The following is a 24574-nucleotide window of genomic DNA, read 5'->3' on the forward strand; positions in this document are numbered from 1 at the left end:
CCCTACCATCTTTGTTCCTTCTAAACGTAACTCTCATTCCCCTCATTCCTCCACATTGTCTCTCATTTACCCAGCCATTTACTGAATTTTAAATGAATGAGTACATTGATATGGTGAATGCATGATGTCTTCATAAAAACTCCAGAAGTTTCTTGTTCTACTGGCAATGTTCATGATATGACAGTGACTGACATCCAGAAAGGAACAGGCACACAGAGCCCATGTAAATTACTTGCTCATCTTTGATTCCTGAGACCCAGCACTGTGAGATTGTTTAAGCTGTTGACAAGGGACAGAAGGGCAATCCTACTCAATAAGAGGAAATCCACACTTAGGCTTCTGTGCGGAAGCCCTTCCAACCTGTTACTGGTCATTTTCCCAAAATTCAACAAAGTACATCTTCCTTCACAGTTATTATGCCTTGGAGTCGGAAAACTTCAATGCAAAAACCATGCAGAGTATATTTGGCCTATTTGCCTTAAGAAGGTTTCTTTCTGAGCTTCTAGCATAGTGATTTATCCCAACGCCCTTTTGTGATTTGACTTGCGAAGTTGAGTTACAGGTGAATTTACAGGAGATTACAAATGACAAGTCTAGCATGATTACAGTAGCATTGGGAGGTTTGGACACTGACATGCTGAAACTCTGAGCTTACCAATCACCTGGGGGTTTTGTTTGTTTTCTTATGCCAGGCTTATAAATGGGAAAGCTCATTTCTATAGCAAATCATGGCTTTCTTAACTAAGAATTTTGCCTCCACCAAGGACTGAATTTTGAAAACTAAGTCATGTTTATGATGCGGCATTCCATTCTCACTCTGTTTTTCATTCACATCCAATTTGAAAGAAGATTCAGTTTAAGAAGAAAACCTACTTGAATTAGTCCAAGACCAGCCAAGATGTCCCTCATTATGAAACACATTCCAGTGAATTTGGGAATCAGAACCTGGAATTTCTAGATTTTTATCTTAGTTTGTGAAACTTTCTGTAAATGATTGTGGTTGGGCTTAAATAATGTATCCGCATTGTTTGTGACCAATTCTGAATCATAGGGTAAGACGGAGAGCTCACAATGCGTGGCTTTAATGTCTGTGGTAGATTGTTCCTTTCACAAGCACTTCATTCAGACCTTAAGATAACATGGTGTTGTAGCATTGCAAAGTTTACAAATCACAGCTGTGCCTCAATATCCATGAGCATGAGTTCAAAGACTCCCACAATTGAGCTTACCCGAGTTCCTTATATAAGATAGTGCAATATGCACATGGAGCCTACACACATCTTCCTATGTACTTTAACGCATCTCTGCACTGCGTAAAGCGTCAAACACAGTGTAGGTGAATAGTTGTGGTGTTGTTTAGGGAACAGTGAGAAGGAAAGAGCCTGTACTATCTGGTTTTGTTTTACCATGGATGTGGAGTATTCCAACACTGAGGGCTGTGTGTAAACATAGCTCTTCCTCACTTCACCTTCCCTCCCAGTGGGCAAGCAGAAGGAAGCGGTGCCCGTTAGGTCCCAGGGCTTTTCCAGAATGGTTTCCACCACCATCTAGCTGAAATCTGCGGTGGAGTCTGGGGCTATGTTTGAGCCAGCTGTTGCCAAACAACTCGTGGCTTAATGCAATAGCTCTGTCAAATGAGCCATGCTGGAAGGGTGAGTTTCCCAGTTAACATGATTGACTGATTGGCCTTCTTGACCATCAAGATTTTATTAGCAACTGGAGAGGGTCCAAGTGTTCTTTTCATAGCGCCAATGAAACTTTAAGTCACTTTACCTCTGTAGATCAGGAACAGGATGAGCTGTTGCTGGGCCTGTGCACTCTGCCTTTTTTACTTTTACATCAAAAGCATGGCAAAACATTTTTGTGAAAATGCAAATAATTCCATTTGAAACGTAATCTCATTCATCCTTGTCTTAATTTCTCTAGATGCCGAGGCAAACGCCGTGTGTGAAATTGTCCATGTGAAATCTGAGTCTGAAGGGAGACCAGAGCGGGTCTTCCACCTCTGCTGCAGGTGAGCCTGGGCTGTGAGCCCTGGGCTGCCCAACCTCAGGACCATCCTCTAGCCCCAGGGGCATCCTACGTCTCTGTAATGCAACTGGTACATTTGAGAAATTAACACTTATGAGATGACAGTAATATCAGAAATCAGACTGATCTTACTAATATAGTCAGTAGGTGGGTCAATACCCTTTTTTAAGATTTATTTTTATTGCAAAGTCATATATACAGAGAGGAGGAAAGACAGAGACGAAGGTCCTTCATTCGCTGATTCGATCCCCAAGTGGCTGCAACAGCTGGAGCCAAGCCATTCTGAAGCTAGGAGCCTGGAGCCGCTTCCTGGTCTCCCACACGGGTACAGTGTCCCAAGGCCTGGGCCATCTTCGACTACTTTCCCAGGCCACAAGCAGGGAGCTGGATGGGAAGCAGAGCCACTTGGATTAGAACTGGCATCCATATGGGATCACGGTATGTGCAAGGCAAGGACCTAACTGCTAGGATACCAGGCCAGGCCCGCCTTTCTTTTTAATTTGAGAGGCAGAGAATAGAGAGGCCAACACACATACACACACCATCTGCTGATTACTTTCCAAGGATCTGCAACCAGGAGCATAGTCCAGGTCCCCCCTTATCTGAACTCTCACTAGCCTGCTCTCCTGCATTGTCAACAAGCTGGAGTCGGGAATCAGTGTTAGACACAGAAACCAGACAGTCAGATGTAGGCTGCAGGCATCACTAATAGAGGACGTAACCATTGGGCCAAACACCTGCACATCTGTAAGATAAAGTGATTTTTCAAAAATATTAAATGAATTATTAATGCCCATATTTACCTTTTGTACATTACAAGCACTTGATTGTTCTTTTTTTTTTTTTAAAGATTTATTTATTTTTATTGGAAAGGCAGATTTAGAGAAAGAGATAAAGAAAGATCTTCCCTCTGCTGGTTCACTCCCCAAATAGCCACAGTTGCTGAGCTGTGCTGATCCAAAGGCAGGAGACAGGAGCCTCTTCCTGGTCTCCCATGTGGGTGTAGGGTCCTCAGGCTTTGGGCCGTCCTCAACTGCTTTTCCAGGCCACAATCAGGGAGCTGGATGGGAAGTGGAGCAACTGGGACAGGAATTGGTGCCCATATGGGATTCAGGCACTTACAAGGGGAGGATTAGCCAATGGAGCCATTGCGTCCGGCCTTGTGATTTTTTTGGTTTTTTAGCGTACTGTGTTTTGATATTTGGTATGTTGTTGGTTCTGTGACATCACAAGATGGAGCAGGTCAGCTGGCGAGGGTGATGGTATGTGACAGCTGTACCAGGATTTCCCATCATTTTCAACAAAACTTCAGCACAGTAATGCTGCCCTGATTGATCACCTACAGGACTAAAAGCTGAAGGCAGACTTAGCTTTGGGCTTCTACTTCTTCTGTTTTTGTTTGTTAGTTTGTTTTCTTCCTTTATACCTCGTTTACTTGCTTCTTCCTGTCCACCTCCTCCTCCTCTGTAAGAATTTGAGGTGATCTCCTCTAGGCAGCCATTTTCCCTGACAGGATCAGGACTCATGTTCTGACAGACAGAGTTGGCTTTCGATATGACCTATATTTTTAATCATTCAGTTATAGACACTCAATAATTTATTGGCGAATAATTATGCAGTGCTCTATGGAGTGAATAGTGGTATACTATGATCCACTCTCAGAAAACAATAGAATTGATCTATGATGATTAGTAATGATACTTTATAATGTTATTGTGAGCATAGTTCTTCAACAAGAACTATGCTAAGTAGACATTTATTCATTAATTTGATCCAACGAAGGTACAATTCCTAACCCAGGCTCAAAGAGGCTTCTTGGTCTTTAGAACAATGTATTCTAGAAAATGAACACTAGATTCAAAAGTAGGTGTGTTTCACTTCAAAACCCATGTTTGGTATTGCTTCACTGCTTTTCCTGCTGGATGACAGGGTCCACAAAGGAGAGTTCCCGGGATACTGTCAGGAGCGGAAGTGCAAAGTTCTTGAAGTAACCCACTCAGTGTTCAATCATCCTCGCCATCCATTTTGGTCAGTCCCGCTACGATTGTGTTAGTATAGCAGGTGGGTTCAGTGAACTAGCCCCCGGAGATGCCATGTTCCCTGTTAATGAGGCTATCAGGTGGAAGTAACCTGTGTAAGAACATTGAGAAATTGATAAGTAAACTAATTCTTTGGGGTGGCACAATGGCTCAATTGCCTAATCCTCTGTATGCAAGTGCCAACATCCCATATGGGGTGCTGGTTCATGTTTCAGCTGCTCCACTTCCCATCTAGCTCCCTGTTTGTGGCCTGGAAAAGTATTGGAGTATGTATCAAAGCCTTGGGACCCTGTACCCCTGTGGGAAACCCGAGGGGATGCCTGGCTCCTGTTTCACATCAGCTCAGCTTCAGCCATGACATCCATTTGGGAAGTGAACCAGCGGATGCAAGATCTTTCTTCCTGTCTTTCCTCCTCTCTGTAAATCTGTGTCTCCAATAAAAATAATTTTTTAAAAAAAAACTCTTACTTAGGAAGTACCTTTTTTTTTAAACACCTTTATTTGCTTTAAAAACATAAGACTTCTTGTACAATAAAGCATAAGCATGTTTCATCTACAAAGTCAGAATATCTTCCTCATGGAACACGCAGGAAGAAAGGAAAAACACACACATGGCAAAGTAGTCACAGATTACCTCTAAAATAATTAAGACTTTCGGCCAGAAAAATTAATCTTTTGAAAACAAAAGTATAACAATAACAAAAAGCCATATTTCACACCTGGTACTAACAGTAAACATTCATAGTACAAAATTATCTGTTAAAATCAAATTAGGAAGTACCTTGTTGCCTTGGGAATTAGGAGAGAGGACAGTGCTTAAGGAAGGTGAAGACACTGGGACATAGTCTTTGGGTACCTGACTGAGCCACCAGAATCCTGTGGTTCATTTATTCTGAAAAACATCTTAGTGACTTAAAATCTCTGCCTTAAGTGCCAGGAGCAGAAACTGTAAGCCTCTTGGTTCAAAGTCCCTGTTTTCATTTCTTTAGTTATCATTTAAAGGCCCGCCCTGTGGACTGTCTGGGATGGATCACAAAGCATTCGGGGAAGGGAGAGCATGTTCTTGGTCCGAGCCATGATAGCATGGGTCGGCACAGGAAGCGGAGTCAGGACCTTCATGTTTAACCCCTGGCCCGCAGCTGCCCCCGAGGACACAGGAGCTCACCGAGTCCCTGGCTCATGTCCATCTTCTCTTCACAGCTCCCCAGAGAGCCGGAAGGACTTCCTGAAGGCTGTGCATTCGATTCTGCGTGATAAGCACAGAAGACAGCTCCTCAAAACCGAAAGCCTTCCCTCCTCCCAGCAATATGTCCCTTTTGGAGGAAAAAGATTGTGTGCGCTGAAAGGGGCCAGGCCAGCCATGAGCAGGGCAGGTACTGTGGGCATTCAGACACTCAGGATCCCTGTGACTCCCACTCCGCAGTAGAACTCCAGTGAGCATCATCTTCTTGTTGAGCAAGAGTTAGGCATGGCCTTTGGGGGTGAACACGGAAGCGCCATTCTTTCCTTGTGTCCTCCCCAGAGGAGCCCATGCTTCATTTACTTCTCTTTCCCTCCCTCACGCCTTCCCTTCGCTGCCTTCCTCCTTTTGGCTGGTGAGCTTCTTTCTCATTTGCCAAGCCAGGAAGCCAAATGCATCCTCTTTCCAGAGGGGCCGTCTTAGCTTGCTTGCAGAATGAGAGTCACTGCTTTGCATGACCGCCAGCTTGTGTAGCACAAGGCAGTGTGTCGTGTCTTCGCAAGGTCGCTGGCAGCACAGCAATGCTTGTTTTTGGTAAGGAGGCCAGTTGGGTAGACCAGATGACGCAATTTTTTTTTTTTGCTTTTGCCTTTTTTAAGTCTTAGTGTTAATCTGGGGGAAGCTTTGAGCTGCTGTTGCAAAAGAGGAATCTAGAGTTAAAATGGTTCCAGAGTAGATACATTTATAGGACATATTCCGTCACTTTGGAGCATCGAAATAGGAAGATCAATAATGTCATCCTTAAATGGCAGCAAAATGTATGGAGGAAGAAAGATACTTGCACACTCATTTAGGTACTCAGTGACACCCAGATAGCAAAATTGTTATCACTCCTTTCTTCAGAGGAAACCCAGGATTTTTCAGGGAGAATTGCAATAAATGAGGCTTCCTTTGCATTTGGGCAAAAAAAAATTCTACCTACCTTTGTCCCAGTTGCCCTTGTACCTAGAACTGTGACTAGACAAAAGTTGTCGTAGACATAGCCTAGCTAGCTTGATATGAGATATAGTGTTCTTTAAACACCTTTAGTTTAAACTGCTGTGGGGAGAGGGGAAGTTTCTTCGTTCTCCAGTCAGTTGAAAGGTGTCCAGTGATGACCGTCCCTTTGTGCTGGGTTCTCCAGGGTATCTAAAGAGTTCCCCTTCATAGCCACAGATTCTTTTTATCCTTTGTAATCACTGTAGGAAATTTTATCTTCGAATTGTCACACCTGCCCCTCCTGCTTTCCAGGGAATGTTTACTGAGGATTGGAAAATTGTGTCCTAACCTGTAATTGCCCAGGTTTTAGTTGTCAACCAAATTCAGGGCTGTATTTACTTTGAAAGTAAACACACTTAATCTGTAGGACATTCAGCAGTTTACTTGCTGAGATCATTTGGAAAAAGGAAAAACAAACAAAACTAACCTATAACCCACACCATCATCTCATGTATACTGAGAGAAAGCCTTCATGTCATAACCTGGTAGATTTGTCCTGCCAGAAGATTTTTCTCCTGATCATTTTTGGCTCAAAAAAGTCTTTATAACCCTGCCTTTTGAGGTGTCCCACCAGCAACTGAATACTCATGCGTGTTTGAGGATTTAAACATGGTATTTGAGTTTGTACATTGCCAGCTTAAGCAATAAAGACTGGAAATCCTCAGATCATACTTGACCCACTAAGAGACTAGGAAAAACACAAAATATTAGCTGACTGTGATTAATCTCTTCACAAAGGGTAGATGCTTGGGTTTCCTTCTGCATTGTCAAGAATATCCAGATACTTGAATTTTTCTCTGTGTCCTCTCTGGACAGGACAGTAATGATAAGTATCTCGCTTCCCTGCATGGTCTAAAAGTGTGGTACATCGTCCAAGAACTCAGTGAAAAAGAATTTCAGGCTTCTAGCCATCCACACCATCTATATTCTATAATTAGTGTTTTTCTCTAGTTTCATTATTGCCTATATATCCATCATCCATCAACCCATTTTTTATTTTCCAAGATGCAGACATTTATACACTTTAGTCCTAAATGTGTCAGCATGCAGATCCTTCACACAGATTTCTATCAGCCAGTTTTGAAATGGAGATAGTTTTGATGCAGAATGGAGAGTCCCAGGCTCTACTTTGTCAGTGTTGAGATAAAATTGGATAGATTTTTTTTTCTATTTTCCCTCGGAGAGTACTCATGTGATTTTTTTAAAATGTTTTGCTTGTAAGTCATTTTTCTTCTCCTCTTTGAATGAGGGCAAGATGTTTATCCATCCCCTTGTTTCCTATTTGGAGATGGTAGACACTCAGGAATGGTGATGGACACAACGGGGTCTGAGGCAAAAGATGACTAGAATGGAGCCAGTTTATGAGCTCTGGCCTGCACCTGCTGTTTGAAGTCCAGGTTACATATGGCAGTCCTTGCAAATGGGCATCTTTCCCATGTCAGCACAAAAGTTTTCTAATGGGGCATTTAAGACGTGGATTTCTGGGAAGCAGCTCCCAGTTGGCATTCCGGCTCTTTCTGTGCAGTAGAAAGCTCAAGTTCACATTTCACCTCTTCGTGTCCTTTGCACCAGTCACTCCACTCTCCACGGCAGCAGTATTTCCAAGTGAGCCGTCTTTTTGTGTAAGTGTGTGTGGTGTTTGTGTGTTTAATTGAGTGGCGTCTTTTGTGTGCCGTTGTTAATTATGGCTTCCTAGAAGGCAGTCGGGTGGAAGACTGAGTTTAAGGATTTGTTTTTTCTTAACTTCTGTTCACTTAGTTGATCAATTGCTTGGATATCATTTAAATTCTTCATTCTATGCAGGTGCTGATGTTTTAATGCTTGGTGGAATAAGAGGTGCAATGCAGATGCAGTTAGGAGACCTCTAGGCCCGCATTTGCTTCGCCTCACAGTTCATGTGGGACATTGACAGAGAGCAAAGGGCAGGGGTTAGCGGCTGCCTCTCTGGGAGCCAGTCTCCTGCACAGGCTCAGAGGAATGGGGCAGGTGTCTTTCATCTTCCTTCAGATGCTCAAGCAGAGGGGCACTTCAAGTTCCCAGAGAGGAACTCCACTTGGATCACTGATTTCATGTGAGTTCTGCAGAGATAGCAAACTCTAGAAGTGACCGTATCCTTCCAAAACGCCTGCTTTAGCTGCAGGAAGCTGGAACAGCGCTGGGAAGTCCACATAGCTCTGTGGGTATGGGCAGAGTCGAAGACACGTGCCAGCTAAGCCTGAGACCAGGAGTGTAGTGCATGCACCTGTTACCTGCCTCGTAGGTTCACAAGTAGGCATGCTAGATTATTTCCAAGGGAACTGAGAGAGTTGACTTTTCCTGGTCCCCTCCCTTGCTCTCCGTGTCCCCTGTTCTCTTCCGTCCTTGAGTCAGTGGCTGTTAACATCCACCAAGTCCTATCCTCCAAGACATTGGTGAGATCTTGACTTGAAAGTCCTCAGTGAGGTCGAGGCACTGGATGCAGACCGCTTCATTGGTTCTTGCCTTGTCTTTGCTTTCTGGAGTTTGCTGTCAGGTAAAGCATGTGGGGGTTTTATTTTTATATTTTTGTGTGTGTGTGCAGTGTCCGCCCCAAGCAAGTCCCTTGGGAGGAGGAGGCGGCGACTGGCTCGAAACAGGTTTACCATCGATTCCGATGCTGTCTCGGCAAGCAGCCCGGAGAAAGAGTCCCAGCAGCCCCCCAGCGGCAGCGGGGACACTGACCGGTGGGTAGAGGAGCAGTTTGACCTTGCTCAGTATGAGGAACAGGATGACATCAAGGAGACAGACATCCTGAGTGACGATGACGAGTTCTGTGAGTCGGTGAAGGGCGCCTCCGTGGACGGAGACCTGCCTGAGCGGCTTCAAGCTGCCTGCATCGGTCAGCGGGAGAGAGGCCGGAAAACACTGGACAGCCACGCATCCCGCATGGCTCAGCTCAAGAAGCAGGCCGCCCTGTCGGGCAGTGGTGGAGCGCTGGAGAGCACCAGCGACGAGGTCATCTGGGTTAGACGTGAAGACTTTGCCCCCTCCAGGAAGCTCAACACTGAGATCTGATCACAACAGCCCGCAGAGAATGTGTATAGATAACTCCTGCCTGTCCCCTATTCTGTCGGCCAGGATGTCCGCTTAGGTCACACTCTTGCACACACGGTTTTGGCAGCTGACCTGGTTCCGAAGCCATGTAGCCACCCAACTTTGTCATTTTTTGGAAGGAAGAAAAACAAAATGGAAGGAATTATTCTGATTCCCCCATAAGCTTGAGTCGGACCTTCTGTATATCGCCAAGGGCTTTTATTTATTCTGAATGAGTCAGGGCCAGAAGAATGGAAAGAGAATAGATCCTATAGCACTGGAAAGCAAGCATCTCACTTCCCCTTCCTCCACAGAGTGGAAGCATGTACAACAGGAATCCTGAAAGGGGGAGTTCCACACACAGACACGCAAGTAGCAGCCTTCTGGGCTGGAAGCCGCTTCCCAACACACAAGGAAACACAGCAGAACGTCTGTATAGCTTGCAGGGTTCCGTTCCCCTTCCCTCTTCGATGTCTGCGAATCTCTGTGTATTTTTAAGGATGTGTGCTGAGAGGGTGGCCATTTCTATTTCAATGAACTTTGTTTTCTTTTGTGGGTTTTTTTTTCCCTGTTTGGTCTATGGCTGGTCTTCATCTATGTCAGTGTTTGGAAGCTCTGATTTTGCATAGAATTATAAAGATGCCAAACTCTTTGAAAAGAGATTCAGATGTATCACTTGAGAGAGAGAGAGAAAGAGAGAGAAACACTATTTTTTTGTATTTTTACCTGAGATGCAGGGGCACAAATAGATGAGAGTTTTACAGTGTTAGTGTAATTCTGAGTCTAGAAAAACGAGGATATAATCTTTCACAGGGAGAGTGTGGCATGGTGATATTATGTTTATATACAAAAGGCCGTTAAGAAGTCATGGTAAGGATACACTCCTTTTCTAAGAAGCAGGTTTTTTTTCTTTTTAAAAAAATGTTTGAATCTGCATTTGAGATGGGAGTTTGGTTGGATTGAGCCTGACACTCGAGTGGGCAGTGCGTGAACCTGTTGCACCTGCCGGGAGGGAGCCTTGCTCACATGGGGTTGCCATGGTGATCACTGGTTTTCCCATCAGACTTGCATCTCCATCCATAGATGACCTACTCTTTCCCTGACAGTCCACAACCAAACCTCCTAACACCACAACCTCCTCAGAAACATCTCTTGTGTTTAACACTTTCTTCATGCCAACAAAACAGGGTAAACACGCGAATAAACCGAACATTCTAAACAGCAATCCAAACAGGAAGAACAAAAACAAGTTATAGCACTTTCAAAAAAAAATTTTTTTAAAGGTTTATAGCTTTCCTCCCCTCCTACCCCATTTCACAATGCCCACTTCCTAAGAAGGGTTTAAATACTATGAATTTTTTTCTTTTTTGGGAAAATTATCTATTTGGTGTTTGACACATCAGTAGGTACTTTAAAGACCTGAATTTTATAGTAGCTTTAGGAGTTATATTTTATAAAAATCAGTTATGACTTTATATTTCCAGACAATAGAGAGTTCAGAACATCACGCTCTTGTGCCCCTGCTCGCTTTTCCTGCTCTCCCACCCTACTTCCCTTCCCTTTTGGGTTTCCAGGGCTTTGAGCTTGATCTTTTGAAAGTTTTATTCTATTAAATTTTTGCTATATATCTTCTGGTTTTCTTAAAGAGCTTTAGAATGGTTTCTATACCCTTTGTATCACTGCATTGTTCCATATTTCATCTCCGGTTCGACTGTGTCTGGACGGAAAGCGGAAGCAGAGGCTTCTGGTTGTCACATTTGCTGGTCCCCGTGCAACGCGTCCATCGGAAAATACTGGAAAGTCTGGTGCTTGGAGAGGGTGCCATTGTCTCTTGTACATAAGGTCGCAACGTGTCTATGTCCAAAGTTCTTATATATTTCTTTTATAAGCTGAAAGAAGGTCTATTTTTATGTTTTTAGGTCTATGAATGGAACGTTGTAAATGCCTGTCAAACAATAAAACTATTGAAAAGTATCTAGATGGTCCCATGCATTTTTGGACAGGAGGATGTGTGTGAATTGTCAGTGGGAGAAAATTTGGGAAATACTTTTTTTGTTTTGCTGACTGTTGTGATCATCAAAGAAAAGCTCTTTTGGTAGAACTTGAAGCTTTAAACTAAACATAAAAGCTATGACTGCCCAACATTTTGGTTTTTGTTTACTTTTACTTTCATTTTAATATGATAAGTTGAGGAAGGGAGATTGGGGAAGTTTTCTACTGGTTCACTTTCCACATGCTTGCAGAAGCCCAGGCAAGGGCCGGCCAAACTGGGAGCCCGAATCTCAATCCAGGGCTTCCACAGTGGGGCCAAAGAACGAAATACTTGAGCCACCATCTCCCATATTGGTGGGAATGTTAGAAGTGTAAACACAGACTCAAGCCAGGTACTCAGGTATGGAAAAATTAAACTAAAGGGTAAGTTGGGTATGAAATAAATTTGGTGTTAAATACATCCTGAAATCCACAGTTTTTTCATGATCTGTTTGCCATGTGCTTGTTTTGGTTAAACGTCTTATATGTAAAATGTATGAGGTAACAGTGACAGTGTTGGGCCCGGTGCAGTGGCCTAGCGGCGAAAGTCTTCACCTTTAGCACCAGGATCCCATATGGGCACCGATTTTATCCCAGCAGCCCCACTTCCCATCCAGCTCCCTGCTTGTGGCTTGGGAAAACAGTTGAGGATGACCCAAAGCCTTGGGACCCTACATTCACTTGGGAGACCTGGAGGAAGTTCCTGGCTCCTGGCTCTGGATTGGCACAGCACCGGCTGTTGTGACCACTTGGAGAGTGAATCTTCGGACTGAAGATCTTCCTCTCTGTCCCTCCTCCTCTCTGTATATCTGACTTTGCAATAAAAATAAAATAAATCTTAAAAAAAGGAATTATAGTGTCATCATCTCCCTAAGCTTGTCTGAAAGTCAGTCAGTGTTAGAAGAAAAAGATCCTGCTTACAGATGATCCTTGGTTTGCTGTGGGGTGACTCCCAGTATTCTCATTCCAAGTTGAATGTCTTGTCTGCCGGAAATGCCTTCAAGGCCCTGCTCCGAGAGCCAGCGTTGGCAGCACAGCAGCTGTGGATCGTCGGTTGTGACTCCGGGTTGACTGGAGCTGTGGTCACAGCTGTTACTCAGCATCTTAAGAGAAGACTGTTTTAAACAATACCATCCCAAGGAACAGAATTCAGTGTAAGCTTTTGCACCATCATAATGCTGAAAAATTCCAACTACAGCTTCTGTGTTTAAACCTTTGCAATTGTGAATGTGCAATTCCTTCAACACTGAATATGCGGCCACTGCTAGGGGACTGCTCTGTTGACTATGTAGAAGTTAAAAATCCTTCCTCGGCATGACCCTGAACACACTTTGCTTTCTTTGTTCTGCCTGCCCTACTCCTGCGCCGCATTACCCGCCCATGCCAGTGGAACACACTGCATGCTAAACCTCATTCACACATGGTGGAATTTATTGTGGTCTCCTATACCCAGAGTCCTGACCTTAATATTTTAAATGGCACAGCATGCAGTCCCTCAGAAATGTTTGTTTTTACCATGCCTTGTAGTTGGTTCTTTTAGACAGCTGGGCCTCGGTGGGGTTGCTGTCGTCTTTGTCGGAGCCTGATCCTCTGTCACTTCAGGATTTAACCCCCCTTTTTAGGAAATCATCTGGCTGACTCTCAAGAACTTTTTGGCTTCTGAGTTTGGTACACGCTATCAGAAGTTGAGCATGACCTCTGTTCTGTTACATTCAGCATTAAGCTTGTGTTTTCTTCCCGTTGTTTAAAGGCTTGTTTATCTTTTACTTGAAAAAGAGAGAGAGGAAAGCTCTTCCATCTGCTAGTTCATTCCACCAATGGCTGCTATGAACAGAGCTCAGCCAATCCCAAGCTGGGGTCCAGGAGCCTCTTCTGGGTCTCCCATGTGGGTGCAGGGGCACAAGGACGTGAGCCATCCTCCTCTGCTTTCCCAGACATGTGCAAGGCGCTGGATGGAAAGTGGAGCAGCCGGGATCAGAATTGGAACCCGCATGATTGACAGCCTGATAAGCCACCACACAAGCCCTCTTTCCCCACTTTTTTAAGTGAAATGTTCACATGTTGTTAACATGTCCTGTTTGATTGGTTGAGTACATGTATTGATTTGTACATGTGTTTATATTGTTAATACATGCATTGTTTTTGTCAACCTGATTTTGTTTAATACTACACTTACACTCAAGCTCTGGCGGCCTCAGTTCCAACCAGCTCCCTGCTCGTGTGCTTGGAGAAGGAGCACAGATGCCCAGTCCTTGGGCTCTTGCCAGTCACGTGGGCAACCCAAATGAAGCCCCCCACACCACTTTCTTTTATCCCTGTTTCTCTTCTCTATCTGGCTGTGCCTTTCAAATAAATCCTTATTTTAAAAAATAAAGTGAACATTTAGATTCCTATTTATGTGAAATGGTTCACCTGCTTCCATATAACCAAAGCAGCAACATGTAATACATGTTCTGAAAAGATTGGGGTACCCGTTTCTTACCTGTAGGGTGCCACACTCCTGTTGGGCTTCTGGTGAGCAGGCAGGCTCCTCCAGCCTGTCTGGGTCCCTCACTTTGTTTCGGGAATGCTGCAGCTTTGCCACGGGAAACTGGCTGTGGGACCTGGACTTGGCCTGAGATTCCTTGTGCCAGATAGGTTTGGTGAGCTGGGTGTGCTCCGTTCACAATTTTGTTGGAAGTGTTTGATGCTTAGTCCAACTGGGCGTGGGGGTAGGGGTTAATATTTTCAGTGACAAGAGTTGAATATCCATGCATTCCATCCTTCCGGTCTTCTGAGATGTTCCATGTTCCTCCCCCCCACTCTGTGTGCTTGTTATTTTTTGTGCCTGCAGATAAATGAAAGTTGAATATTCTGATAGTGATAGTCAGTTTTACATCACAGACATATTTGTCCAAACCATTCCTCCCAGTATTTCCATATATAATCAAGATAATGATTTTTTTTTTTAATAAGCATCATAGACTTACTAGTAAAAATAAGGTTTAGGTCCTGGCATGGCACAAGCAGTGTCAGTATCCTGTGTCAGGTGCTGGTTGGAATCCTAGGTGCTCCGCTTATGCTCCGGCTCTGTGCTACTGCACCTGAGAAAGCAATGAAAGATGGGCAAGGTGCCTGGGCCTTTGCCACTCCTGCAGGAGACCAGCATGGAATTCCCGACTCCGGCCTAGCCCATCCGGTTGTCACAACCATTCGGGGAGCAGAAGAAAGATGCTTTCTCTGCCTTTCTCTTGTTCCCTCTGTTCCTTGTCCTTCTGCCTTGCAGATAAATAAATCACGAAAGCAGGCTTAAATGAGAATCAGTAATGATTGGCCAAGTATGCTGCTGGAGCCGTCTCTGGCTGGAGCCAACCATACTTTAACTCGAGCGGATGAAAAAGTGCTAGAGCTGGATACAAGGTCACAGTGGGGATGGGTGGTTGCAACAAAGTTTTGAAATGTCTTCATGCATAAAAGCCATTGCACAATAAGACTGTTTTTGACAAACCAAGGAAAGAAGTAGGACCAGCGCTGTCACATCGTAGGCTAAGCTTTCTATACGCATGCTGGCTCATGTCCCAGCTGCTTCACTTTCCATCCAGCTCTTATGGCCTGGGGAAGCAGCGGAAGGTGGCCCAAGGCCTTAGTCCCCCACACCCACGTGGGCGACCTGGAAAAAGCTCCTGGCTCCTGGCGTCAGATCAGCACAGCTCCAGCCATTGAGGTCATTTGGGGAGTGAACCGACAGATGGAAGATTTCTTTCCTTCTCCCTGTAACTTTGCCTTTCAAATAAAAATAAATTTAAAAAAAGGGAAAAAATGACTGGTGGGTTTTTACGAACTTATTAAACCTGGAATTTTTTGCTAAGTCTCCCACTGGTGGGAGAAGGTGACTCAGACGTAGAGTCGGGATCTTCACCCCGTGTGTGTCTTCCCGAGGACGCCAACAGCGCAAGGGGAACCCACATCCTGGTGTCTTATGTCAGATGTTCTAAAATCCATCTGCCGCGTAATGTTCTTGCGTCAGGTGCAGGGCGTCTTCCTTTCACACTCTTCATGCTCCCACATTATAGAAGAGTGAGACACATCTTGGCTGTCCTGACTCACATCTGGGATAAGCAGTACTGGGAGAGCAAACAGGTGGACGCAGGCTCACTCCAGACAAAGTCCGCTTGCAGAGCCTCTAGTTGGCGATCATTGCTTTCGGTTTGAAGACAACCTAGTCAGGTTGTTGGGCGAGAAATGAAGAGTGGTTAGAAGTGATGGCTGAGTTTCAGCGTGCAATTCAAAAAGAGAACTGAGTGGTGCCTGATAAAACTGTCATTTACAGTGATCTGCACATCAGGCTATGGTTGTATGAGAAAAACTAGAGGAACTGATGAATTCTGGCTCAAAGCAGGATCTGCTCAGGAAAGCTATAGCTAAAGAAAACATTAAAAAGCCCGATTCGTTCACAAGCAGATTGTTTTCCTTCCAGTGAAATTTTTCGTATTGATTGATTGTGCAATAACTGGGGCTACCAGAGTTAGCCATGTCTTGTGCTGGCTGGCCCACTCAGAGCTTAGGGGGAAAAAGACAACCGGTGACTCAATGCAGAGATTTCTTTCATAGTGGGAGCTTTATGGTCATAGAAAATACCAACACTTCCAACATAAAAGGTTGCACGGTGATATTTTGTTGTAAAATGGTATGCTAGTGTGATAGGAGAATGAAAAAAATAGATGCAGAGAAAAAGAAAATAAAAATGCTTAAGGTTTTTTAAGTGTATTTTTAAATGGATGATGGCTACCAAATTTGTATGGTATTTAATGCTGGGCACATTGAAAGCTATGTGATAGTTTTTAATAGTTTTAAATAGTCAATGGCCATAGGTTGACGAAAGGGAGTATAGTTTTAGAAGTGACTTTAGGAAATTTCTTTGGGGAGGGGAACATTGGAAATTGCTTCCTTTTTTTTTTTTTTTTTTTTTTTGTTTGTTTGTTTTCCTTACCTGAAGACTTACTTGAAACCGAGAGAAACAGATATTTTTCCGCCTTCTGTTTTACTTCTCAATTGCCAGAAACAGCTGGGGATGGAGCAGGCTGAAGTCAGAACCCAGGTCAGGTGTCCCTGTGTGTGGCAAGGACACAAGCAGGTGGACCAGCACCTCCCACTTCCTAGAGTGAACAGCAGCAGGAAAACTGCACTGTCCCATGGAGCAGATTCCAGCTCAGGCACTTGGATATGGCATGCGGGCATCTGCTGCCATGTGTACATCAAAGACATTAAAAAGAAAAACACACATGGCTATTATACACACACACACATTGCAGGGGTGGACATGTGGTGTAGCGGATAAGATGTTGCTTATCTCAGTGCCTAAGTTCCAACCTCAGCTCTGTTGAGTCCAGCTTCCTGCTGATTCGCTTCTGGAAAGCAGCAGGTGATACACGGAGTACACGGGTCTGTGTGGTTCCCCTCCCCCTCCAGCAGACCTCCTAGAGTTGTTTACCAAGGAAGTTTTAGCACATTTCCTGAAAGAACCAGAGAAGAGAGTGGGGTGCAGCCCATTGCTCTTGCTGCATGCCCAGTGAACAAGTCACATTGGGGTCTCCATTAGCGGCGACTCCTGTCGGGTTCCCCTGGAGACATGGTATGCCGTGTGCCTACGGTTTCCCACATGGGTTAGGCAGGGTGATCTACACGGGAGTGGGAAGGCCAGTCAGTGGGAAACTGCAGGCTGCTTGGTCAAGTTTGTCCTGGAGCGTCCCTGCTGCCACCTGCAGGCTGCTGAGAGTATAAAAACATCCTGTTTGGAAGTCAGCACTGAAGGTCACAGAGCCGGCTTCTTCCCTGTTGCTTTCAGCTTAAAACCATCCTTATGCCTGAGTGCCATGTTGGGGTGGTGTGGTCCATTCCTTCATTTCCTATTTTCCCTTCCTCCTTCCTCCCTCCCTTCCTCCCTTCTTTCCACTAATCTAGAAAAGTTGGCTTGATATGCATTCATGAAGAGCTTTCTTATGAGAACAACAGATCCAAAAAGATAACTTGTTTTTTTTTAAAGATTTATCCATTTTTATTACAAAGTCAGATATACAGAGAGGACGAGAGACAGAGAGGAAGATCTTCCGTCCGATGATTCACTCCCCAAGTGAGCTCAACAGCCAGTGCTGCCAGGAGCCAGGAACTTCCTTCCGGGTCTCCCACACGGGTGCAGGGTCCCAAAGCATTGGGCCATCCTCAATTGCTTTCCCAGGACATAAGCAGGGAGCTGGATGGGAAGTGGAACTGCTGGGATTAGAATCAGCGCCCATATGGGATCCGGGGGCATTCAAGGCGAGGACCTTAGCTGCTAGGCCGTGCTGCCAGGCCCAATAACTTATTTTTTAAAGTATATTTTATCACTGGTTTCCTTTTTAAATAAACATTTAAAATTTTTTTACTTAAAGATTGATTTATTTATAGAGTCACAGAGAGAATCTTCCATCTGCTTTCCCAAATGACCCCAATGGCCAGAACTGTGCCAGGATGAAGCCAGGAACCAGGAACTTAGTGTGAGTCTCCCAAGTGTGTGCAGGGGTCCAAGCTACTGCTGCTTTTCCAGGATCCAGACAGGCATCCCTGTAGCATGCTGGCACTGCAGGTGGCAGGTTAGTGAGCTATACCACAGCACCAGCCCATATACTTATGTATTCGAAAGGCAGAGAAAACCAGCCTAGATGTCCTGTGCGGGACACCAGCACTTGAGCCTGTCCCCCAGGGTGCGCAATAGTAGGAAGCTGGAATGGAGAGAGGAACTGGGACTGAAGTGCAGGTCCTCCAATATGGAATGCGAGTGTCTCAGTGGCAGCTTAACCACTACGGTAGCCCCTTGCCCTCCAGAGCGTTTCTGTGCTCTGCAGCAGCTCGCCCATCCTGGGAGTGTCATCTCTGGCATCCAGTCTCATACAGTGTTACCGAAAGCGTGAGCACACTGGACACAAGTGTAGGATATTGGGGGAGCCTTTTTTGGCCAAGCTGTTACACTCCAGGAACCGCTGTGCCTGGCAGCTGAAGTCAGGGTTTTTTAAGCTCTCATCCTCCAATCAGATTGAAAGCTGAGCAATATAAACAGTTTCACCACAAAGTACAAAGCAGTCAACTAAGTGGCAGGAGGCAGGACGGGAACTACCAGAGCCCAAAGTTTCCATGTAGTTAAGTAGCCTAAGTAATGTGGTAGGAGGCAGGAGGGGCCAGATACTCGGGGCCCCTGAAGCCACCTCTGTGCTGTCAGTGAACTTGAATGGTGAGCCAGTGGCAGGAGGGTTGGGGAACGCACAGAGCTGGTTTATGCACATTCAATTAACCTGAATGTCACAGGAGGAAGTAGCTAGGGTGGGGTGGTAGGGCACAGATCCTCCATTTCCAGCTGTTTACATTGTCAGTTAACCCAGCAAACCTCCCCACTGCTATGCAGTGCTATCAACCAGCTGCACCCCGTCACAGTAGGATGCAGCCTGGAAACCAGAACACAGTTCCGAGTTACTGCAGGAGGTAGGTCGGCCGCCTGAGCGCACACAGAAATAAGCTTTGCCAGACTGACTTTTTTGCTGGCAGGCAGAAAGACAGTGGACTGACCCCAGTCCACCACGCTGAATGGGGCTCTGGGGAAAGCACGACAGAGCAGGTAGGAGACGGTGGGAAATGCAGGCATTGGTGAGTTCTGAACGGAGGGGCTTGGAACTGGGCCAGCGTGGTAAAGCTTTTTTTTTTTTCTTTTTTTTTTCTTTCCTTAATCTATTTGAGAGTTACAGAGAGAGAGAGAAGAGAAGAGGGACAGGTATTGGTAGAATCTGGGGTGTCCATTGTGTTGGCAGCCAGATGAGGCCCTCGTCTGACCCAGTTAGGGTACAGGTAGGGATAACCTCCCAGGAAGAAACCGAGAGGGAATCCCCACAGCTGTTTGCAGACAGAGCCCCCAGTGTGCCAGAAGGACCAGGGACTACGAACGTGTCAACACAGGGCGCAGACGGGGTTCGGCCTCGAGGCTTCACAACCTTCGCGTGTTTATTTTTGCAATTTCCCACCGCTCATTTCTACCCACATGCCTGTCTACACGTTTCCTCTGGCGTGGCAGTGGAGTGAGCGCTGGTTTGGCGCTGTCGACCCAACACCTCTGCCGCTGTCACTGAGGGTGACCCGGGGATGTGGCTGAGTGGAGACGATATCCAAGCAGGACGCATCTTGTTTGTCTAAGCAATCTGGAATCCCAGCAGCTGGTGTGTCCCAGTGGTGGGCACGGGAGAACATGTCAGCAGGAAAACGCAAGCATAGCAGGGAGTGTGGGGACCAAGACCCACTCACACAAAAGAATTCTCAGTCTCTGAGGGTGGGTCAGACAGCAGCACAGGCCAAAGCTTCCAGGTGACTTTTAGCTGTCTGGGTAATTCTTACCTTCCAGGTGATACTTTCCTGTGAACTCTGGGTCTGTAGCAACGAATGATCAGAAACTCAGTCGTTTTCCTCTTCTCTGTCCTGTCGCTGCCTTGAAAGTCTTGGATCTAACGTACCGCAACCCTAACTGACGTGGCCTGGGCACCATAAGCCTGTTGTAAGAAGTTTGAAATCCGGTAGAAATAAATGCAAGAAATGCTGCCAGACGGTGATAGGCTCTTGTTAACCAAGAGCCATTGTATCTTCCACGGCCAAGCACCTCAGAGAAGGGGTGGTGGGGATGGAGCATGCTCTACTCCACATGATGGCTCACAGTGAGCATCTGAAGCGCCCTGCTGTTTGCCCTAAACACCTCTTTCTCCCACACCCCGGGGTCCTTGACTGGTCTGCTGCAGCTTGAGTAAGCATACTCAATGTTGGCGGTTCTATGGCTACCCTCCCAACCACTCCGGCAGAGTTCTACATCAGTCATTCTTCAGTCTGTACATGACACAGGGGGGCTCCCTCAGGCCATGGGGCAAGCAAGGTTCCCCAGACACATCCAGGGCTAACCTTTGGGGTACTGGCGCTATGTTGAATATACATGCATAGCTAATTACACACATGTCTATCTAAATGGGATAATTTGTGCCTCACTATACTGCCATCTGCTTTATCTCATTGCTCACGCCCCATGACTAGTTCTCTGTGTCACTAAGGATTTCTGCTGTGGTGACAAAGGCGACCTTCAGCTGGATACACCCCTGGCCCTGAAGTCCTTGCTGAAAAGGACAGGGTGCGCAGCTTATAATTGATAATCTCTGACACTTGAGCCCCTTCCACGTTTGCCTTTTGTAGCTAGCATACTGTGATGCCCTTGAACTTTATCTTGAATTCCACCTGGCATTTGTCTCCTTTGTAGCGATTTCACGACACCTTGCTACATGAGAGTCGGCTTGTCACCCGTCCCTGGATGGCTGATGTCCTCATCTCCACTTGGGAGGTGAGAAGGGCAGGATCAGGAGGAATGGGGACTCGAGGCCTGAATGTGGCAGCTTTCCCATGAAGGGTGAAGAACCGGGGTTAGACCCCAGGTAGAGGGTTTCCAAGCCAGAAGATGTGTGCACTTGCTGTGACAGCTGATCCAGGTCCTGTAATGGCCAAAAGCAAAATGCCGACCCTAAGTCTTCTCGGAGCTGATGGAATTTCAAGCCTTCCCGAGTATTTCTTCTGTAGGTTTAACCCCAGGAGGAACACTAAACAGCAAGTTCTCTGTGATTTGGCCTGTTCCAAGCTGCCACAATGAAGGCAACACGTGTGCTCTCCTGTCCTTCAGGTGGCCTCAAGTTTACCTGGTTGATGCATCTTGGAACGCAGCCCCTGGGCTCCTGGGCCTTGGCGGGTGGGCCCCCCGGCGGGGAAGCAGCAGCCCTCCGTCCCAAGTGCAGGGCTCAGCTGGAGAGGGCTGTGGTGTCATGCTCTGCTCTGAGCTGGGGTCCGAGCGTCCGGATCTACTGTCCCTGAAAAATGCATTTATTTAAATTAGTCCAATTCTGCCGTAAGGAGTGAGACTGGGCTTTTTGCCTGCACCAGATCATGAAAGGCGTACAAGCCAAAAAACACGAAGCTGGCTGTTCCTGCTGCTGTTTGTTGAAGGCGTTTGCCAGCTCCACGGGCTTGCTGGTGGCCCGAGCGTGGCAGGTCGTGGTCCGGCTGACTTGGGTCTCAGTCCCTGCATCGCTGCCTTGGTCGGGCGCTGGCTCCCTCGGGCGCCCCCTCGCGGCCTCGCCCGAGAAGTGCCGCATGCTGTTCAGACCCACTCAGAGACAGATGGTTCACCCATTGGTTTGCTCCCTAAATGGCTGGTTGGGGTGGGCCAGGCTGAGGCGAGGAGCCTAGAACTCCCTGCAGGTCTCACATGTGGGTGCATGGACCCTAGCACTTTGGTCATCTTCCCCTCTTTCTCCATACACACGAAGACAACGGATCTATAAATTTTTAAGTCCTTCAAGGTCAGTGTTTCCCAAAGGGAATTCATTCCATCACCAGGACTTGATCTTCGTTTCATCTCAGTAAATGACATCACCTGCTCACTGTTCTCCCTCACTGTCTGTCTCTGCCACCCTCTCCCCACCCCCTCAAGGTAGGATTTGATCCACTTCCCACTGCCTGTCCCTGTTGATGGTGGACTGCCTGTGAATCCCTGCTTTCCCAGGGAGGTAACCGACCACAACACTTCCTTGTTGGCATGATTGATTGCAAGCCTCCATAATCAGAGCTCTCCTCTCCAGCCATTCTGCATACCAGCTCCTTCCAGCTGCATAGAGCTTCCCCCTAAAGCCCCAATGGGGCAGGGAAGCCATATGAGTAATTGCTCTTATCCCTTGCAGACTGTGATGGAGACAACAGGTCTACCATGTTCTGCTCAGCACTCCCTTACCACCTGCAAAAGGCTAAGCAGATGTGTGGCCTGGGCTGTGCCAGTTAGGTGTCGATCCAGGAGGCTTCAACACAGAAGTGGGCAACATACTGGGGGCTTAGGCTCAAGCTGTTGCCTATCAGTGCTGGGGTATCTGTGGGGCCTGGGGTGTGATTTGGGAACAGGAGAAGGCCACACGTGAGCAGCAGGAAGAGATGGGGGAGCTGTTGGATGCTGGTGCAGAGTTGCATGTGGAGAGATAACAGTGCCCCATTTCCTCCAGGTCTGCCTCATGGGCGACAGCATCCCAAGCCCTTGAGCCATTGTCCCTTCTCTCTCAGGATGCATTAGGAGGGTGGCTAAACCAGAAGTGGAAGGGCTGGGATTTGAACCAGCACTCCCACACAGCACTCCCACACAGCACTCCCACTTCAGCAGGTTTTCAAACCTCTGGTTCCCAAAGACTATTGCTTTGGTGCAGGATGAGCTGAAGGGTCCTGGGGGACATGATGAGCACGGGAACTCAGGGCTCTGAGTGGGCAAGTTGGAATCAGCGTGTGACATGTGAGGCAATAAAGCTGGCACGGGAAGAGGTCACGAACAGCTCATTCACCCCATGGCAAGGTGTGGCCAATTCGCACATGCGCCATGTGTGGAATGTTTCAGCGCAGTTTGAACTGGCTCTTTTTGGAAATGATTTCTCCCTTGGGAAGCCCTTTGAGGGCTGGCACCTGTTGGGCTGCGTCAGGAATATCCCGATTGGATGATCGTGTAAGTGAGATGGGCCTTCTATTTCTACAGCTGGGATGGCTTCTTCATTCAGGTATTCTCGCCCGGATGGTGTCGAATGTCTGATGAACTCGGGCATTGTGCCAACTTCCACAACCTGTAATAAATAGATACTTGGTTTCCAAAGAAATCGTTCTAGGACCTGAAAAAAAAATGTTGCCACCAGCTTCTCCTTGGTGTCTTTTAGGAGCTCTCCAGTTTAGTTTGTTGAAAACTAAATTTTCTATTTACAAAAATGGGAATATTGGTTGTCAACTTCACATATATTTGTAGATGTTTTCAAAAAGTCAACATGATCTTGAAAAGGAAGAAAGCTGCAGAACTCACCCTTCCTAACTTCAAATTTTAATGGAAGGCCCAGCGTGATAGCATAGTGCTTAAGTGTGCCTTGCACACACTGGGATCCCATATGGGCACTGGTTCTAATCCCGGCAGCCCCACTTCCCATCCAGCCCCCTGTTGTGGCCTGGGAAAGCAGTCGAGGACGGCCCAAAGCTTTGGGACACTGCACCTGCGTGGGAGACCAGGAAGAGCTCCTGGTTCATGACTTTGGATTGGCTGAGCTCCAGCTGTTGTTGTCACTTGGAAAGTGAACCATCGGACGCCAGATCTTCCTCTCTGTCTCTCCTCCTCTGTATATCCGCCTTTCCAATTAAAATAAATAAATCTTTAAAAAAATTTAATGTAAATACAGTGATCAAAGGAGTGTGGTGGCTCATTAAGCTGCTCCCTGCCTGTAGCACTGGCATCCCATTTTTGGGCACTGGTTCAGGTTCCAGCTGCTCCACTTCCCATCCAGCTCCCTGCTTGTGGCCTGGGAAAGCAGAGCAGGATGACCTAAAACCTTGGGACCCTGCACCCATGTGGGAGATCCAAGAAAACAGTGTAGAACAGGCATCAATATAGACAAAGAAAATAATAAGACAACGGAGAATCTAGAAGAACCCACACATAAGGCCAATTGCTTTTGGCAAGTGTGCAAATCTATTCACTGGGGGCGAATAAATGATGCCAGGACTATTGGATTTCTACTTGTAAATGAATGAGGTTGGGTTCTTGCCTCATACCATTTATAAAAATTAACTGAAAAATGAATTAATGGCCTACATATAGGAGGTAAAAATCACAAAAACTCTTAGAATTTACCGCTTTGGACTTGGAAATGGATTTTTAGACATGATACTAAAAGCACAGGCAATGAAAGCAAAAATAAGCACGTTGAATTCTATCAGCCTTACAACCTTCCGCACCAAGGAGACCATCAACAGCGTGAAAAGGCTTCCTGTGGAAGGGGGAAATATCCAAAAATCGTATATTTAATGAAGGGTTAATATTTGGAAAAATCAAGGAGCTTTGCTCATTCAAGAGCGAGATCTTGATTGAAAGCGTTCAGACAGCAGCACGCAGAGGAGCAGTACTGGCGTCATGGGTCCTGAGAGAGTTGTAAATTGGAACCATAATAAAGTGTTGCCTTCCGCCCGCCACGCTGGCCACTTTCCAAAACTGGAAATGGTGTTAGCGAGCAAATGGAGAAATTGAAACTGCTGTGCTCTGTTGATGGGAATGTAAAACAGCACAGCTTCTGTGGAAGCCAGTGTTGGCTCAGAAATTAAAATACAATTACCA

At 46.2% G+C, this 24574-nt stretch overlaps 1 protein-coding gene across 6 annotated transcripts in view; it reads left to right on the forward strand.

The window, feature by feature from the left end:
• Positions 1-11313, forward strand: part of TIAM1 (TIAM Rac1 associated GEF 1) — a 198360-nt gene extending 187047 nt beyond the window's left edge. For all 6 annotated transcript variants that reach the window (XM_058661716.1, XM_058661717.1, XM_058661713.1 and 3 more), the window contains 3 exons: positions 1927-2014; positions 5271-5443; positions 8849-11313. In XM_058661716.1, the coding sequence (XP_058517699.1) occupies positions 1927-2014; positions 5271-5443; positions 8849-9321 (734 nt within the window). In that variant the 3' untranslated portion in view covers positions 9322-11313. The remainder of the gene's footprint in view (positions 1-1926; positions 2015-5270; positions 5444-8848) is intronic.
• Positions 11314-24574: the final 13261 nt, after the last annotated feature.

The sequence above is a fragment of the Ochotona princeps genome, chromosome 3 (assembly GCF_030435755.1).
Source record: "Ochotona princeps isolate mOchPri1 chromosome 3, mOchPri1.hap1, whole genome shotgun sequence".
In the NCBI taxonomy this organism is placed as follows: domain Eukaryota; kingdom Metazoa; phylum Chordata; class Mammalia; order Lagomorpha; family Ochotonidae; genus Ochotona; species Ochotona princeps.